The sequence below is a fragment of the Idiotropiscis lumnitzeri genome, chromosome 1, assembly GCF_059441095.1.
Source record: "Idiotropiscis lumnitzeri isolate Australia: NSW breed Sydney's pygmy pipehorse chromosome 1, RoL_Ilum_1.0, whole genome shotgun sequence".
Classification (NCBI taxonomy): Eukaryota; Metazoa; Chordata; class Actinopteri; order Syngnathiformes; family Syngnathidae; genus Idiotropiscis; species Idiotropiscis lumnitzeri.
Window position 1 is genome coordinate 15,192,870 of NC_142391.1, and position 19,010 is coordinate 15,211,879.

A 19,010-nucleotide genomic window follows, 5' to 3' on the forward strand; every position below is an offset into this window, starting at 1 on the left:
ATGCTTCAGAATAAAAGTTGAATGTATCGAATGGTGTAATTCTGCTCCTGCAGGTAATAAATACTCGCCCGGTTATTTAGGCTTTGTAATCTTTGCTAAAAATGGACATCTCCAGAAACAAAAAAAATGATCTTTTAGACAGAATTATAGCCCCAAATTGATGATGTATTGTGCACACAACGATTTTTTAATAGTACCTAAAACATATTTTAAATACATTATAATTGCTTTATCATTATTATTTACCGTAGCCTAACCAAAACGTTTCGATTTTGAAAATAGCACATTTCTTATCATTATGCTTGTTTGGTACATTCATAACTTAAATAGCTCAAAAATGACGTAATGTCAAATATTGAGGAGTGCGAGCAATGTCTAAAGTCTTCGATCAAATATACATGCATTTAAAAAACTGAATAATAATAATAGTCGCTGGGCATACGGTAAAATTCAACATTGCATTATTTTAAAATCTTTTTCCACCTTTTAAAATTATGAATGGGGACTATAACTTATCTTACTAGTTTCGATGTCAAAATGAACTCCATTCGCCTTTGATGAACGGAAAGAAGTAGTCAAGAGTTAAGTTGGGGTTTGGAAGTCGATATGACAAAAAAGAAATGAAAAAATCTTCGCGTTTTGCGGCACTTTTTGCACGCACGGCTGGTTTGTCCTGAGGTGGCAGGTCGGGACCTCAGCTCTTCAGTCGTCTCTTAACATCTCTCACGGCTTTGAATCAGCATCCAAACGATGGAGGCAAGTACTTCGAAATCTATCTGCATCGTCAAGACGATCAACAAGGGGTCGACGTCCAGAATATGATAGAAATGATTTTTATTTATTGCTATTTAGTTGCAGCAAAACGCCCCAGCGGAGTCCTTCACATGCCAGGAAAGTAACGGCGCGCAAGTTGCGTCAAAACGTTTTTATTTTAGTCTTTTGTCATCAATTAGATGTTTAAAAAATATCATTGATGATGATGACGATGATGGTGAAATAATTTCTTTATGCCAAAATAAGATGGGCATTGTCATTACCGCCTCAAATTGGACCGTGAGCAGGTTTCCTTTATTTTGTTAAAAAGCAACGAATATATATTTTTGGATTGTAATTGGATGCCGACAGTGGAAAAATGAGATTTTCTAAGGCGTTATAGCGACAATATTATTAAATAGCCTGCCGCGTCGTGCGTAATTGAAATGAAACATTTCCCATAGGAATCAGTCAAATGTTGTTCAAAAATAAACATCCTTGCTCTAAATATGCTCATTTTATTTTTAAACGACCCAATCACTCTATTTTTTATTGTACTGTATTAATGTTGCATTCAATTTCTCAGACGTGTCAGATGTATTAGAGTTCTCAACCCACCTTCAATGGGCCTTCTGGTGGTTCCGTTCATCCTGCAGTAGCCTCCCGAGACACCGGATGCCCCCAAAATAAAGAGAACTAAAAGTGAGATCTAGATTTAAAGGAACAATTGCTCTGAAGCGAGTTGCACGTAGCCAACCAGCTCTAGATTTTTATGAGAGCCAAATGTGGAGGGTCTGTGCTACCGGGTCCTGCTCTCTGACTTTGTAAGCCACAAGGTTGAGAGGTTTTGCCTCATTTGCATAATGTTCGAATTCTGAGCCCAGGCTATATATTCCTCCAGCAAAACATGTAAGATTTTTTTTTTAATTTTTAACTAACGTTCATTTTTCAGGATTTGATATTTCTTTGACACTTTTTTTGTAAGAAAATGTTTTGATCCTCTTTATTGTGTTTCTGACAACTCCAGCTGTTGTAGAATAACGAAGTGCGTGTGTTTGCGTGTGCGTGCGTGTGTGTGTGTGTGTGTGTTTTCTCCCTTTCTCCCCGCAAGAGTAAAATTCAAACACTTCATGATATATCCGAGGAGGAAATTCGCCTGCAGGTAGGATGTGCTCCAATCAGGCTTAACCGGAGATTGTTTAGTGTTTCTTCACTTGTCGCCTTAATTGATGGCTGACCATGACACGTCTTCATTTGCTCAATTAGGCTAGGTAGCTCCTTTAGCTGCCCCGACACGCTAAATTGCATTAATGCCTTCATGCAGACTGACTCAAACGGAAAAAGAGGCCCGTGCATGTGTAAACTAACCTGAATGCGAGATGCAGCACAAAGCACCTGCTCCCACCGTCTCCCGTATTGAACATTATACAGAATTATGATATAAAGTCATTTGAAAGTGAAGCTGACGAGACACGTATAAGATGCATTAACTGATTTTAATTAGCTGCGTTCAATATAACTTGCGTGTTGTGCCCCCACCCCCATCTCCTTGTGCCTGTTGTTTGTTCCCTTTGCTCTGATTCCTCCCCTGGCGCCTGCCAGTTTGCTGAGAGATTACAACGTCAGGTCAAGACTGCAACAAAGTGTCATCAATGCATGCTGGCCACGCTTGAGGGTTAGAGGATTATAATGTCTCCAAAAGTCATTGCGTCTTAAAATCCCACTGGTGTTTTATAAATTTGTAATAATGCAACTTTACAGGGTGTCGTTTTGGCCCGAGGTGCATCAGCACAATCTAATCGAATTCAATATGAAAATGCCTTTAAAATGGCAATAGTGCAGCAGCTCTGATAACATGAATTAGAACATTAACATGCATGTTTTAATATTTTTGTTATCTTATTTATATACACGCGAGAGGCAAAGTTTGTTGAAATGACGAACTACACTCATGGGCCACAGTATCGTCACGCTAATAATCTTACTGCCCAGCTCATCTTTTGTTTTGGGATAAACTTTTGAGCAACATCTGTATTGTGTAGTCTATGCAGAGTCATTTCGTGCAAATAATTGGGTTAGGCCGGGTATGTTATTAGCGAGACGATATTATGCGTGTTACTTAAATGCCTCTGGGGTGTTCCTAATATTTTGATTAGCCTTACTTGACTAAATCAATCAATTGAATGGATTGTATTGTATAAAATTTGATGTGCAATTTAGCCGCCCATTGTCCACCCATATTTTCTTTTATTTACTGTAATTTCGTGATTCTGTATTTTAACCAAGTGAAACAATTTGTGAGTCATCGCTGAAAGCTTTATAAATCATAAAAACATCCCCTTTACTTAGTTACTTTAATAATTTCTGGAACAATGACAATAATGCTCCATTCTATACGGTGACATTTTTGAACGCAGTTGAAAAAAAAGGTACAAAATACAAATAATAATCATAAAAAAGAAACACAATAAGTGACATACACCACTCCAAACTACAACACAAAAGAAATGTTTACATAAACAGACAACTTCGGGTTACTATCTAAATTTGCAAAGACAACATTCTTACTTGAGCTTTCGTGCAGCTGTACCTAATGTTGTGGCCAGAGAGTGTACTTGATGTGCTGTTTAAGCATAGATCCATAACGCCGTTCGTTTTCACAAAATGCAGTTTGAGAAGCATGAAGAAGCATGTTATTCTACTTCATGTGCCACTTTGATGATACTCGCTGGTCCAGTATTTCTTCAAAGTGCTCTCAAAGTTTGCCCCTCTCCCCCCCCACAAAAAAAAAACCCAGCTGATGATGAATGGGTCATTCTCCATCTACTACCAAATTAACCAAACATTTTTACATGATCCCCGCGTGCTTTGTTGATATAAATGAAAGTTTGTTTTCATGAATTATGTGAGTAAAATGTCAATGAGCATTGTTTGCTGCATATGGCGCGTGGCTCCGCCCCCCCCGGTGTTTGTCATAAACCTGGCTCCTGGCTCCAATAAACCCGGGCTAAGAGCGCCCTGGGCTCGCCTCCTTCTCCAAGGCGATCAATAGGATCTCAGGCGCACTCCAAGCCCTCTCTTACGTAGACACCCAACAAGGAGAGAGCCGATACAACAACACGCTTGATCTGCTGCAACACAAAAAATCTACCTGCTTTCTGAATCATGTCGTTGAGCCCAAAGCACACAACGCCTTTTTCAGTGACAGATATTTTGAGTCCAATCGAGGAGACCTACAAGAAGTTTAGTGCCATGGACGGCGCGGGGAACCTCAGCTCTCCGCTGGGAGCCTACCGGCAGCCGCAGGTGTCTCAGGGCGGCATGCAGCAGCACTCCATGGGCCACAACGGCGGCGTGGCGGCCGCTTACCACATGCCGCACTCCGTGTCCCAGTTCTCCCACAGCGCCATGGGGGGCTATTGCAATGGGAGCATTGGCAACATGGGCGAGCTGCCGTCCTACCAGGAGAGCATGAGGAATAGTGCTGCTGCAGCAACAGGCTGGTACAGCACCAACGCTGATCCCAGATACTCCACCAGTAAGTGCGCTGTTGCGGGACTTGATCACATCTTTTTGGGTTGTTTTTTTTTTTCGCCCTCTTCTTCTCTCTTGTAATCGAAATACTCGAGCACGCGTACTTTACTAGAATTAAACACACAAGTGGAAGTACAGTATTTTAGTTTATCTGACACACTAACGTTTAGGGATGACAAGTCTGACCCTAGATTATTATTATTAATAATATTATTAATATTATTATTATTATTATTATTATTATTACGCACACGTTTCAATTATGTTCGAGATTTTTTCACTTTTACATTTTTTAAGCAATCATGGGACTCAACTTCTGAAATCTCTCTTTCTATATTTTTGCAGTGAACGAATTCGTCTAATCTCGTTTTAAATAATTCTCAAATAGTAGAAAGTCCATCGTTTTTCTTATAGTATTCACAATTAACATTTATGGTGCGTCTTTACTTTTTAATATTTGAGGTGATTAAATACGCCTTATGTTAAGATCCAACAGCAACACATGTATCGTTTATGATTGTTAAATTATAATAGGGTTACTTTTAACTTTTTAAAATTGAAAACAATAAGTACATATCCTTTATTAATATTTACCGACCTCAAACAAAATTTCCAATTCCAATTTCATATCAAATACAAACAATATACTCTATATCAATACGAGCAGTCCCAGAAATATAGTTTTAGAGTCATATTTTGTAATGCTAAATCCTCGATAGTTTTACATGATTATGCGCAATTTCAACACAAGCGAGAGGCAGAACGGTGATGTACTCTTGTGTTGATTGAACGCACATGTATGTATATGTTTAAGTTTCTAGATTCATGGGACCTTCCACAGGTATGAACATGGCGGCCATGGGCGGTCTGACGGGGATGGCGGACGCTTCCAAGTCCATGCCGGCCCTGCACGCTGCGCCCAGGAGGAAGCGGCGCGTCCTCTTCTCGCAGGCTCAGGTCTACGAGCTGGAGAGGAGGTTCAAACAGCAGAAGTACCTGTCGGCGCCGGAGAGGGAACACCTGGCCAGCATGATCCACCTGACGCCGACCCAGGTGAAGATCTGGTTCCAGAACCACCGGTACAAGATGAAGCGCCAGGCCAAGGACAAGGCAGCGCAGCAGATGCAACAACAGCAGCAGCAGCAGCAGCAGCAACAACAACAACAACAAGACGGGAGCATGTGCCAACAGCAGGCCCAGTCCCCGAGGCGCGTAGCCGTACCGGTTCTGGTCAAGGACGGCAAACCATGCCAGAACGCCTCCAACACGCCGACGCCGAACCAACAAGCAGTGCAGCAGAACCAACAGAGCCAACAGCAGAATGGGCCCGGAGTGGTACTCGGCCAGCACCAGAACCAGCAGCAGGTAAATGATTTGGACCTGGAGGAGATGTCGCCCAGCCCCCCCTCGCTGCACAGCCAGCTCAGCATGGCCCAAATAGACACTTCTGCCGTAGATTACACCAGTAACATGGTCAGCTCGAACCTCCTCTACGGCAGGACGTGGTAGGAGCCGATACAGCCACTTTTTCTATCAACCTGCGGATGATGAGCCCATTTCACATAGACGCAAAATACAATATATGGTCGGGAAAGAATAAAAGAAAAAGTGCGGGCCACGCCGACCCGAGCCGCGCACACGAGAGGACCAGCTGATCAGGGCACATTTTCTTGACATCTCTAAAGAAGGGAGTCTATTTTTGAACATTACACACATGGCTGGCCCTTGAAAAGCAATCAAGACGCTTTGGACCCCTTTTGTAATCTTTTGGACCTCCCTCGTGATGTTTTAATGTTAGTATGTTTGGGGGAAAATCGATAGGGAGCTGAAGTCACCAACTGGAATTTTGTCATTGTAAGCTAATCTATTCAATTAGAATTCTTAAACGAATTAGGGACTTGTACATTTGGCTAACACAAGAATACGTTTAATTGTATAATAATAATCGTCATTTGCGTCCACTTTTATGTTTTCTTTATTACTTTGTAAGTTAAAAACGACCAAATGGAGCTGCTGTATATGTTTCAAACCCAAGTGAACAATAAGAATAAATAACTTGAAGTGTGAGAGCGATTTCTGAGGAAGTTGTTTTTTTTTTATTTATTTATTTATTTTTTTAGGAATTTGTTTGAAGTGCATTTTTATTATGTTGAGACTGTGACCAAATTGAGAAGGAAAGCAAGGTCGATGAGGGAGCCACCATTGTTCAGGTGACATTTTGGAGGGCTGTCTTTTATATTGGATGTCTGCAAAAATCTTAGACCGGAACAGCAACCTTAAAAAGAAATTAATGACCATTATGCACGAAAAAAAAATCCTGTCTAATGCACACGTATTTTTTTTTGCTTGTTGTTACTTTCATCCAACTTTATTTTTACCTTGTTTTAACAAACCTTCTTTAGCTGCAATCTAATTGGACAGTTTGATTGTGAATGCGACCTCCCGTGCGGAATGATTATTTTTCTCCATTCGATTTAACAAAATTGACAGATACGGGTTATTTTAAAGTAATATATTGAACGTATATTATATAAAATCTAAAATAAATCATTGCCAAATAATATAAATAATACAAATACTGTGTCTAAATTAAATACAGATATGTAAAATAAATCAATAAATATATATTAATGTATCTGACCAATGAAGCAATAATTGACAAATAATATAAATAAAAAAGTGTCTAAATTAAATACAGATATGTAAAAAAAAATACATAAATATATCTGATCAATAAAGCAATGACTGCCAAGTAATATAAATAATAAAAATCTAGTGTCTAACTAAATTACAGATATGTAAAATAAAAAAATATTCATTAATGTATATGAGCTGTTGAATTTGAGCATAATTGAGGTTCCATGTACTTTGCTGAAACATGAATTATATCAGTTAATAATAATAATAATAATAATAGTAATAATAATAATAAAAACGTATATAGTATTTTTCAAGTGTTTTGTTTTACCTCTATTTCCAAAAAAGTCCATCTTATATGCCACTATATCTGATTATTTTCATTCCAATGAATGACAGAATTCTAGTATTACATCCACTTATTCATTTTCTCATAATACAGCTGGACGCTCAGTTTTCAGATACATTAGCACACACACACACGCGCGCCCACACACGCACCCCCCCCCCCCCACACACACACACAAGTATCATTGCGATCAATCTCTTGAAAAGATAAATGATTTGTGCAAAGCAACTCCAAAGTGTTTAAGCCTATCACTCGTGTCGGCGTGTCCTCCAAAAGCAGCGACTGACAGTAGCATCTCACATTTCATTTCCTGTGGTCATTTAAACATGTTTGAAAATGACTTGTGGAGCCCTTTCGGTGATGACACCCCGCCATGATGATGATGGCTATCAGTGTGTTTCAATGGAGACCTCGGAGAGCCTCCATTTTCCAAGCCCTCCACCTACCTGGCAGCTGTATGTATATGTGCTATCATCCCCACACTCCAAGGGCGATCAGAGCCAATATGCACCTGACATTTGAAATTGGCCGCAACAAGTCTGTCTGGAGGGAGTTGGATAAGAGCATTAAACAACGACAAATGCATTCCTGGATGCACTTTGATGCTGCAAGATGTTTCGGATACATTTTGTCCTAAAATTGAGGGCATGAATGAGCTGTCAACAAAGCTTTTGATGGTGGACCACATGAAATGAAAGTGGAGGTGAAGCCATTCTTTTCTCTTTTCAATAGCCATAGTTATGGCGCTCTAATAGGCTATGCTTGGTAATCACTGCCTATTGTGTCTGTTGCTTCTTTCACATTATTGTGGGGTGAACCTCTCTTTGTAAGGAAATATGAGACTGACCGGGTACTGTAATTGCTATTGGAAGCATCATTTCGGTCTGGAAAGTTTGGGGGTGACAGTGTCACTTCCACACTAACGCCGTCCACATGCATATATCTTGATGAAAATTCATTCCTCACACGCACATTCACACCTGACTGATACATTTCATAAAATTGCCTCTATTATACAAAGCAGATATTTCCATAAAGGCCAGATGGGCTCCATGCCTTAAATGCCACATTTCGGTTATTATAGAGTTTGATAAGACAAGGATAGCCGTTTTTTTTCACGCATGCAAAGGATTTTTTCCATCTATTCTTGTCAGGTAATTGCAGGTTGCACTCCATAATGCGCATGTCGTTTCTGCAGCCCTGCAAACCCCGAAGACCCCCTCCCAACTCCCTTCCCTCCTTTTATTCTACTTAATATGTCAGAAGGTCTGATCACAGAGGAACCTTTTCAAGTCCTATTGATGTGTTCCTCAATTGACCATGGCGACCTGGCAACCTAGTGAGCGCTAATTGGCAAGGGCTTAACATTATTGGCTCTATAGTTTACCTACCAACATACATCCTTGTTCATATTCTTTTTTTGTACCCTGTGTTTGATATGTGAAGAGAACTGTTTTGTGGTATTGGTCTTGGCTTAACAAAGAGATGTGAATATTGAGGCTGTCTTCCCCTCTAATGATTTCTTTCGGGCAACTAAATTTGTGATTATGTTCTATATGAAAAGAGGCGTGCCGCATTAACTGCTGAATTAGCTGTTGATTATTCAATTCAAAAATGATAATTGCGTTGGTTAAGAAACTTCAAAGGAGCAAGTGGTGTGTATTTTCAAGTTTTCTTATAACTATGTGGGACATTATGTGAAGGATGCTATCTCAAGCCCAGGTAAAAAGACTCCCTATTTAATACAACTAATTGTTGAATTATTCCTACTACCTCAATGAAACTAGGGATATATAACAATATAATAACAGTGTAATAACAATTTATTGATGAGACTATTGTGTGTGTTGGATGTGTCTTGATGCTACTGAGGTCAGTGGAGTGCACCACAGGGTCTAGTCTCAAATAGTTTGTGGTTTGAAGGAGATTAACATGACGCCAGCTCGGCCCTCGATCCACACAGACCTCCACTATGTCAGCTTATTCCACCGAGTGCAGGAGTTCAAAACATGCCGAGAGAGATTCTTGCATCCAACCATCGATCGAAGCAACTGCTGAATGGAACCGGATGAAGTTAGCGTCAATATTTCTGTATGACTTCAGTATTGTTTGCTGATTCATGTTGACGTGTATGAAGCAGTAAGATGTAGCTACTTGATTTTAGTTTGATGTGAGGCGTATATTCAATTTGAAGCGGTTGAACTGAGCCACACTCGACTGTCTTTGTTTCCGCTGCTCTGTCGTTTGTTGTCGCTGTTGTGTAAGGCAATTAATAGTTGCAAAAAGTTTTACTTTTCACTTGTGTTTCTGCCATCTAGAGTTAATAAAAATAAAATGAACATCTTGACAGTAATTACATGATCATTCATTTTTAATATGTGAGCTTTGTTGATATTGGAATGATTATTTTATCAGGATTCTCTTGTCAAAGATATTTTTTTGATTGAGCTTGATAGAGCTCATTAGATTGTGCAGTTGTACCTAATGTTGTGACGGGTGATTGTATATTGACCTCATTAACGCAGAGTGTGCACCAGGGAATGAATTCCATGAGAGGCAGGCAAAATTATTAGCATACAAGTGACGTTGCTAAATTGGAAAGTTCTGATTTGAGAGTGGTGTGTGTGTTCTTGTCAATGAGAGACACTTTTTTATGCATTCAAAAAAATGTTTCTGATGATTTTTTTTTTTTTAATCATGAATGTCTTAAAATGGAAAGGAAATGCGGGCACATAAGGAAAACAGATCAATATTGCTCCTTGAATAAGATTTTAACGAAAGTAAAAACATCATTACAACCACATTTGATTTTTTTCACTGTGAGCACTAAAACCTTGAATACCGCTGACTACTATCTGTACTAGAAGGGGGCATTGGATGAAAGGATGGAAGAAGAGTGTGTGTGGGATGTGGGTTTGGGGTGGGGGAGCATCCCTTATTAGAAAACCATGTCACATTCTCTCCTGACTGGCTGTAATGCCAATAATCCCCCCCTCGAAGTCCCCATATGCATGTTTTTCACTTGGCCATAAGTATTTAAAGAAACTGTTTTCAGTTGCCACTAATAACTACTGACCTCCAGTGACACAGGCCAACAATGGGTTTGTCAGGCCTCAAACGCACAACCAAAGAAGCTGATTAGGAACTCAAGTGGTTTGAAACAAGAATCAATGGCCGCTCTGTCCTGCCGTGGCGCTTCCAGCATGGCGTGGATGATTGTGGGACCTCCATTAGTTCTGCTTCATTAAGTCGCACAAACTCTTCTTTAAGAAAATTAGTTCAGCCAATCCTACAAAAAAAAAAAAAAAAAATCTATTGGGGCCGTGCAGGGGCGACTCCTGCTGAGAAGCACGTGTGCTGTGACTGAAAGCAATAACATGCGGAAACTTTGCATTAGAATAGCAGCTTTAAAATTATGCTGATGTTTCATTGAGTGCTTTAGAATTAGGTGGAGAGTGTATTCATTTTATTTTCATGGAGAACCCACAACACAGAATATTGATGAGCCGTGAAGCATATATGCCAACATTAATAATAGTGAGACTCTTTGAGTGCTGTTTTGTTTTATTTATTTTTTTTTCGTTTTTTTTTTTTTTTACAGACTTTGAAGAATGGTTATTTTTTTACAGGTATAGTACTGATTCCAGATATTGGCGGGCGAGCGTTAGCCTCTATGCTAAAAGTGATTATTCAGTTATCTATGCAGCGTTTAAAGTTTCCCCATACAAAAATAATGAACTAAAACATTACTTAAAATACATGATGTTAAAGACACATTTAATCAATAGTCATTTTGTATCAGAAATAGTGTCACCACATTAACTAATTAATAACATTTTATTCAGAAAACAAACCAAACATATTACAATTGTTCCTTACTGCTGGTTCAAGACTGTTCTAAAATGTTTCTTTTTTTTTTTTAGATCTGTAACACCAAATTACAATGTTACTATTTTTTATTACGTCAGAAGGAAAATAAGAAAAACAAAAATTAAAAAACAAGTGAACGCAACATAGAGGGACAGCTTATGGAGTTCTGTGCAGAGAGCAATTTGTGGGCTTCTTTAAATCATGATTAGCAGGCAAAGTCCAAAATAAAGGTCTTTCAAATTTTCAAATTCAAAAGCACAGTAAGAGAACATTGAGCTAGCAAGAAAGAAGATATACTTTACGCTGCATTTGTCGATGTTATTTGTTAATTATAATAAATGAAGAAAAACAGTAATCATAGCAAAATAAACAAATAAACTACAACAGCAACGACAAAACTAATAAAAAAAACCCATTGCTATTTGCGATAACATTAAAATGATTAACTCCATGGTGGCTTTTTTGATATTGTAACAACTGTATTGTAAACGCAGGTGTTGCTACATTAAAGTTTGACATTCGGTCGTCGGTAAAGATTCAGAGCCTCTGCAAAGAAACTTCACAAATGTTTAACCTCACACTGTTTGAAGTCAAACTAATTTCAAGCAGAATATTAACAAATGAAAGCGCATTCGCCAGAGAATTTCTAAAATGTCGGGAGCAGTTTTGAATCAGTCTTTAGACGTGTGGGATAAATAATGTGACAGAGTGAAATGGTTATTGACTGTGACCATCACTTTTATTGCGCGAAGGACAAGTGTTTCCGCGAGAGATTTGTAATCCATTCAAGAACACCTCTCTCTGGTGCACTGCGTATGATATAATTACACTCCAGCCTTGAAATGGGTGCCAAGTTGTCCTATACAATACATCGTAAATGTGAATTCAGGACTTTTAAATACAAATTCCGATTAGCCAAGCCTTTCCATTAGAAATATGAACATTTACAGGGGAAACAAAAAGAGTTTAACACTATCCTTCACACTACTCATTTTTTTTACTTGGAACTAGAATGCAGTTTTTCCCCCACTTACGGTTGCCACGGTAATGGCCAGCTGCCAGTCTGCAGATTACTGGTTAATAGGGCCAAGCCTGGAGAGCAGTGCAATGGATACAATCCGTGTGTTTAGGATGGGAAAAAACTTAGCCTTGGGCAGGTGTTTCTGAAATGAATTGGGAGTTGCATTTGTCAACACACCTGATTGTCCAGAGCGCAATAAAAACGGCACTGCGTTTAAAAATAAACGATGAACTAAAAATAAGACATTTTCGCAATGAGTGGGATTTCACGGCAAACTGTCACACACACAAAGATATTAACATGAATGTCAACAGATAGCAACGAGAGCAACCTTTCAATAGCTACGCCTGACAAATTAAACCCAGAAGGACATAATCATTTCTTCAAATATAACATTTGGCCCATTCAAAACAAGCTGGAGTCTCAATCGAACTGTCCCGGAGGGCGAGCAGGCCAAAGAGGACCACCCACTTTCTTTTCAATTATCATCTTGCAGCAACCTGTCTCCACTCCAGCATTCAGCAGGAGACACTGACTGCTCTCCAGAGGGAATTACAATTAGACTGCTTCCCTCGAATAAACTTCCAGACTGTAGCAAAGCATGTGACCCCGAACACAAACAGGATTACATCCAAATCCCACGTTTCTTTACTCCTTCCTCTCTTCCTCTTGAGAAGCTGCAGTCAGGGGTCGCCCCGGTCAGAGGCAGTGAGGTGAGAAATGCCGAAGGCCCATTGAAATCTGCAAATATATAAATGACTTGAAGTAGACGAGACCACAAGTGCGTGCTGCTTCTGAGTTGCATGGCTTGCACTTTGCAGATTTTTCAAAAAAATACAGAGGATATATCCTACAAAAAGGAAGACTTTCATGAGGGATCTAGAATGGAATGCTATATATATATATATATATATATATATATATATATATATATATATATATATATATATGAAGGACTGTATTATTTGCATCAAAAAGGAAAAATACAAGAAAAAAAGGTAAAGGTACAGGTATAGTATATGTTTAGAATTAGAATTAGAAATCCCTTTATTGTCATTGTACTCAAGAGTGCAACGAGATTAGAGGTCATTATGGTCATTATATTACAACTTGATTTTCGGGGCGTGCAATTGTATTCTTGTAATATTGGTATTGAATCCTACTGACTAAAGAACTTCAAAAAATAAACTAAAATTACAACTTCATTCTTGTAAATATAGCCTCAAGCTAATGAGAGGACGATTCTCATTCTCAGCATGAAATACTGTTAAGCATCATTGGGTCCCTCAAAATGTACTATTCTAAAATTCCATGTACTAATTCCACATTTCATGTTATTATTATTATTATTATTATTATTATTACAAGTTTATGACATTATTATTACAAGTTTATGACCTTACTCTCAAAAGATTTCTTACCTTTTTTCTCCAATGCTACTCTCAGTTAGAACGCTAAATACATGTTTTGCCGTTTTTGGGCATCCTACTAATCTTCTTACAAGCCAACATTGGTGTTGTATTTACTTGTAATTTGTATTTTCTCTCCATTAAAACCTCATCAGTGCAAACAACAATTTGTCTCGGGCACGCCAATTAGAGTCCAATCCACATGGGACAAAAGCTCTGTTTCAGTTGGGAATCATATAGCAGCCAGTCGACCTGGAGTGTTTATTTGGCCCTGTGTAGCCAGCTGGTCATACGAAGGCACAGAAAGGGTACATTGACTCCACCCCACAGGGGGTAGTGGCACAGCCAAAGAGAAATTGGACGCTTTTTCAGCTCGCCTTTCCACAATGCAGCAGACCCAATCAAAGCTGCAGATCCTTTTGTGGGGGTGGTAGTGAGTGGACAAGAGAGGGAGCGGGTGGGAGTGAGTTTAGGCTGGCTGCCCCCAACCCTCTCTCCTCCTCCTGACACTGTCCTGTCTGTGCAGCCAACCACACTTGAGAGCTAATTAGTGGTCAGATTCACTGGGACCTAATCAACACTACATGTTAAAACTGCCCTAATCAGGCCTAATCCTGGTTTAGTGTCGCACACACACCACCGTTACTGCTCTACTTATTCAGCTGTATTGACTAGAGCATCACCTGGAGGTTTGGTGGTCAGTCAATACACTAAATATGTGTGGTGGGTTAGAGATGTGCTTTGCATGCATAGTGTGTTGCACACTGTCACCTTATTCAGTATAGTCTCTGGTATACTGGTATACTATAATGTTCCGGTATATATATTATATGCATGAGATCCCCACATTTTATTAAATAGATTTAGAAACCTAGTAGGCATCTCTGATATTGTTTTTAACAGGTTTTACTCCTATATTGCGGACAGATGTTTCTTTCTAAGTATGCATAAATATTCCTCCGGAACCCGTGAAATTAAATGTGAGGTTCCCCAAGGTTCAATTTTAGGCCCAATACTATTTAATCATTTTGTGTACCCTTGATGTTATCATCAGGAGACACAGCTTTAGCTTCCACAGTTGCTGTACATTTCGATGTCTTCCGACGACACAGGGCCTATTGATATCCTTTTAAAACGTATTTCAGATATTAAGTCATGGATGGCAGAGAATTTCCTGTAGCTCAATGAGGACAAAACAGAGGTTTTAGTTTTCAGCCCTGAAGATTCAGCGAGAAACTTTTACCAAAACTACAAGACTTTAAACCATCACAATGTGTGAAGATTTTTGACTCTGAAAAACGAAAAAGATATTTTTTTATGATGGTGATGCACGCTTTTTATTGCCCATTGTTTCGATTATTGCAATGCCCTGCTCTTGGGTGCTGGTGTTAGTTCAGTTAGTTGATAGCACATATTTTTGAATTGAAAAAAAATAAAAAAAATAAATAAACATCATATAAATCAGTTGGAAAATGAATACGTTATGACATGCATAACCTTTGATATGAACATTGCCCCTGCCAACATGGCCGCCACTTAATGCATGTTGGCTAGATGGGCTGCCATAGGACTTATATCTAGTCTTTGTTGATGATAGCGTTTAGGTCCCGCCTTGAGAGTATCCACATCAGAGAATGAAATAAAATTTGCTCTGTAGGATGCAAATTTTTGGTGTGGTGATAAAGTCGCAACTCATCATCCTCTTCCTCCTCTTCAGAGTCATCACTCTGAATGTGTCAGTAAAGTTTGAAGGAAGGACTTCACAAAATTCAAACCAGTGCCTGTGACAGTAGCTGTGATTTTTGTTAGAAATACCAAAGGACAAATGAATATTCCGTTCAGTGGCAATTCTATCATAGATATGATGGCCACTGAACCGGCTGCTTTCTTTGGCGCTGGGCTGTTTATCGAACCCACATGTGTCAAACTCAAGGCCCGGGGGCCAGATCTGGCCCGCAACCTAATTTTATGTGGCCCGCAAAGAGCAAATCATCTGCATCAACTTCCTGTTTCTAGCATATTTTCTTCACAACAACACTGAGATATGAGATACTGCCAATTATTTGTTACCAATCCTCCCCTTTTAAAATAAATTAAAAAATCGTTGAATAATTACTTACTAGCTTCTGATTTCAAAACTGGCTTTCCAATCAATTTATATGGGTTCACAGTCATACCGGCCCTCTGAGGGAAACCACAACTACGATGTGGCCCGTCCACAAAAATGAGTTTGACACCCCTGATCTAACCAATGGGTTGTCCCGCAAAGGTAACTGTGATTGTGTTGTCCAACGTTGATAACTGCAACATATTTTTAACTACATACCTACCTATCACATGTCTCTGTCATAAGCTTTTGTTGAGAGAAGTCTAGCTTCTGCTGCTTAGACGACTTCCCATCCGTGTAATTCTTTGCAAGTGGATGGCGACCAATCATCTGTGGTGGTGGAGGTATCGCTGTCTTTGCTCACTAATGTGATAGACGCATGTGCTGTTGTGAGATTAATTACAGTTGTTCATACTGGATATTGATAAAGTCTTAGGTCCTGATGACAATGTACAATTCATGTAGACGTTGTTGCCTTTCACCTCTACGAATTGGCTGCCATAAATGCCAATCTAGATCGCTTATCGTCGCATTACGGAGCTGTCATCAACCAGATGCCTCTTTGTGGCGCCAGACTGCGTTAGGATTAAGATATGAACTGTAACGCATCCCAACAGGAAAAATGATTAGCTAGGGTTGACCTTTGAAATTCATTTTTGACTCCACGTATGGAAAAATGTGGCATTATTACAAAATATATGAAAGAATGAACCTTAAAGCTTTAAAATGACACTCATACTGCAATATCATAAAATAAAAAATGTTGACCCCACTTATGCGTCTAATGAAAAAAACCTTTTTCACCTTTTTGCAGGTGGGTCTAAAAAGTATCCCTTGTGACAAACGGGAACCACACTTTCTTTCTTCATTCCTTGGTATTAGCATTCTCAGTTTCAAGATGACCATTTCACTGCACTTGTTTACTAATGAGCTCCCAAATAATAACTTTTGCTACTAAGTATTCTGACATATAAATTAGATCAGTCTTTTGTCAGTTAATTGGTTTTTAATGTTAATTAGGTTTTAATGCAGAGACACTCAAAGATGGGTATGAATATTAAGGTGTTCTTATTCATGCAGATTATTCAGTATCCATCAATGAGTAATGAGCCTGTTTGAGCCAACAGGCGCACTCTGAGTTTAATAAACCTAGCGAGTGCTACATTAAAATACGTCGAGGATATTTGTATTTCTCCGACTTCTCATGTCAAATCCCATCTGTGTATTCCGTCTGTGCCCTCTGGTCAACTAGTCCTTTTGATTCCATTCATTTCAAGATTAATTTGACTGTGGCTTAAAAAAAAATAAAAAATAAATAAATAAATAAAATGACTGTCAACATTGACAGCCTGAACAAATTTGAACCTAAGTGCTAGACAGTGGAGAATGGATTAGGTAATTACCATACCTTCCCGCAATATACGGCGATAAATTAAAATCTTCAACAACTTCTTAAGTGACAACTTATCTAATCAGGGACACAATCATAAAGAAGCCTTGCTGTTTACTGATTGCTCCAATCAAAAATGGCTTCTTCAAACACAGCTAATTGGTCAGTTTGCTCACTGTGCAGCGAGGCAAATGCTGAGGGGCTACTGTTGTGATTTGAAGGACCCAAATATCTCCCATTTGCATTGAGTGCCACCAGAATACACTTGACTCCCACAAGTTATCAGCAAACCAGACAATTATTCATCAGGCACAAATTGGCACATCAAAGTCAAATCAGAGAATTACCATCAGGGAGACCTTAAAGCAAAGGCGGAGAGAAGACGGGCGGCCTTTGATTGACCGTGCTGCCCTTCACGCCTTCTCAAGCTCTCAACTCCTTCAAAAGTTCTACACAGTACGGTACCACACACACAATTAGCAGTGAAGTGGGGGAAGAAAATGGCACAGATAAGACGTGAAAAATGAAAAAAAATATTTGACTATTTTTATTTTCAAAGGCCCCTTATTAAGCAGAAATATATGATTATGACTGTCGAAACTGTCACTCTGGCAAGGCAAATTGGAGAAAACACATTATTGCAACCAGAGATGCACGATAACTATCAGACCGATATTGGGGGGGGGGGGAAATGACGTCAGGATCGCCTGTCCGATATCAAAGACTGGACGGAGAACAAGAGATAACTTAAATACACTAACAGTGGTCGGGTTACTGACACTATAAGACAAACATGCGCGAAGCAACTGCAGCTTGACGGAGCAGGTAAACCATCATCATCATAAATCATTACCACGCTGGGCCCCGCCGCCTCCTTCTTTTTTTTTTTTGTTTTACTTCTAAACAATACCTGAAAGCCATAGATACAAATCCACTATTATGAATGTGAGGTGAAGAGTAAATAGAATGTAGAATGAGAATGGACATTTGTATCTTTATGTACAGCTGTATAAAGCTCACCTGGTCGTAGTATGTGAAAAAAAAATACAAAATAAACGTATGTAATACAATCTAACCCTCTGTTTTTTGTATACTCGTTAAAAAGTATTTATACGGTTAAACAGTTGGTAGAGTCTTTTCAATGTCCCTTGAAGCACAGTGTTGTATGTGAACGTTAAATTGTTGCACTTTCGGCTTATTCATTCCTTGAAAATTGGTTGGATTACCAGATATCATATTTAATTGACCAATGGATTTAATTTGATTTTATCATTAAACTATTATTCATTTTATTGTGCATTCTATGCAAAATGTATTTTATGAATAGATGGAAAAAAATATTTGTGTCCGTATAGCACATCTCTACACCGGAGTTGAGTATACTGTAGTTGTGTGAAGAGAAAGACAGAAAAATAATTAAATTCATTTTTTTTAATTTATTTTAATTGAAAATGACTAATGTCAATTCATCATTTGTCGTTCATTACTTCAAGTTTAGAATTCAGTTACAGTGCAGTGTTAGGCCGTCTTGATTATTCTGTACGGTGCTGACAGTAAAATATGTGCCGTGTATTTTTTTTTTGTCACTGCAGTGTGCTTGTATCATTCATCAGGATGAAAAAATGTGCCAACCCTATTTTCAGCTTGTGTGCAACAAATATGAATAGCCCTCCATGCGCTAATTGTCAAAATACCTCTTCTCACACAAGCACAGCAAGACTTGAGGGCACTTGTTAGGCTCTTGTGCTTGGATGATGCAATAACACCAAACAAGTTTACAACCTCAGCGTGATGGCTCTCATTGTGGGATTTCACTTTTCCTTTTATCACTGAGAGTCAACGTGCAAATCTCTCAGCCGTACACCGTTGATCCAATGGGAACTTTCTAATACTGCATATGTCACGGCTCGCTGCCAACCCTGACACTTGCAGTGCTTATT

At 38.9% G+C, this 19,010-nt stretch overlaps 1 protein-coding gene across 1 annotated transcript; it reads left to right on the forward strand.

The window, feature by feature from the left end:
* The first annotated feature begins 3,770 nt into the window (after nucleotides 1-3,770).
* Nucleotides 3,771-6,354, forward strand: nkx2.4a (NK2 homeobox 4a). Its single transcript, XM_088304208.1, has 2 exons — nucleotides 3,771-4,291; nucleotides 5,129-6,354. Exons 1-2 carry the CDS (start codon nucleotides 3,919-3,921, stop codon nucleotides 5,794-5,796), a joined length of 1,041 nt encoding a protein of 346 aa, XP_088160334.1. The 5' UTR covers nucleotides 3,771-3,918; the 3' UTR covers nucleotides 5,797-6,354.
* Nucleotides 6,355-19,010: the final 12,656 nt, after the last annotated feature.

Excerpts from the sequence above, each read along its gene's own strand:
- nkx2.4a (XM_088304208.1), top strand. The coding sequence starts at position 3,919 with ATGTCGTTGAGCCCAAAGCACACAACGCCTTTTTCAGTGACAGATATT. Across the intron at positions 4,292-5,128 it reads TGATCCCAGATACTCCACCA|GTATGAACATGGCGGCCATG; the intron begins GTAAGTGCGCTG and ends GACCTTCCACAG.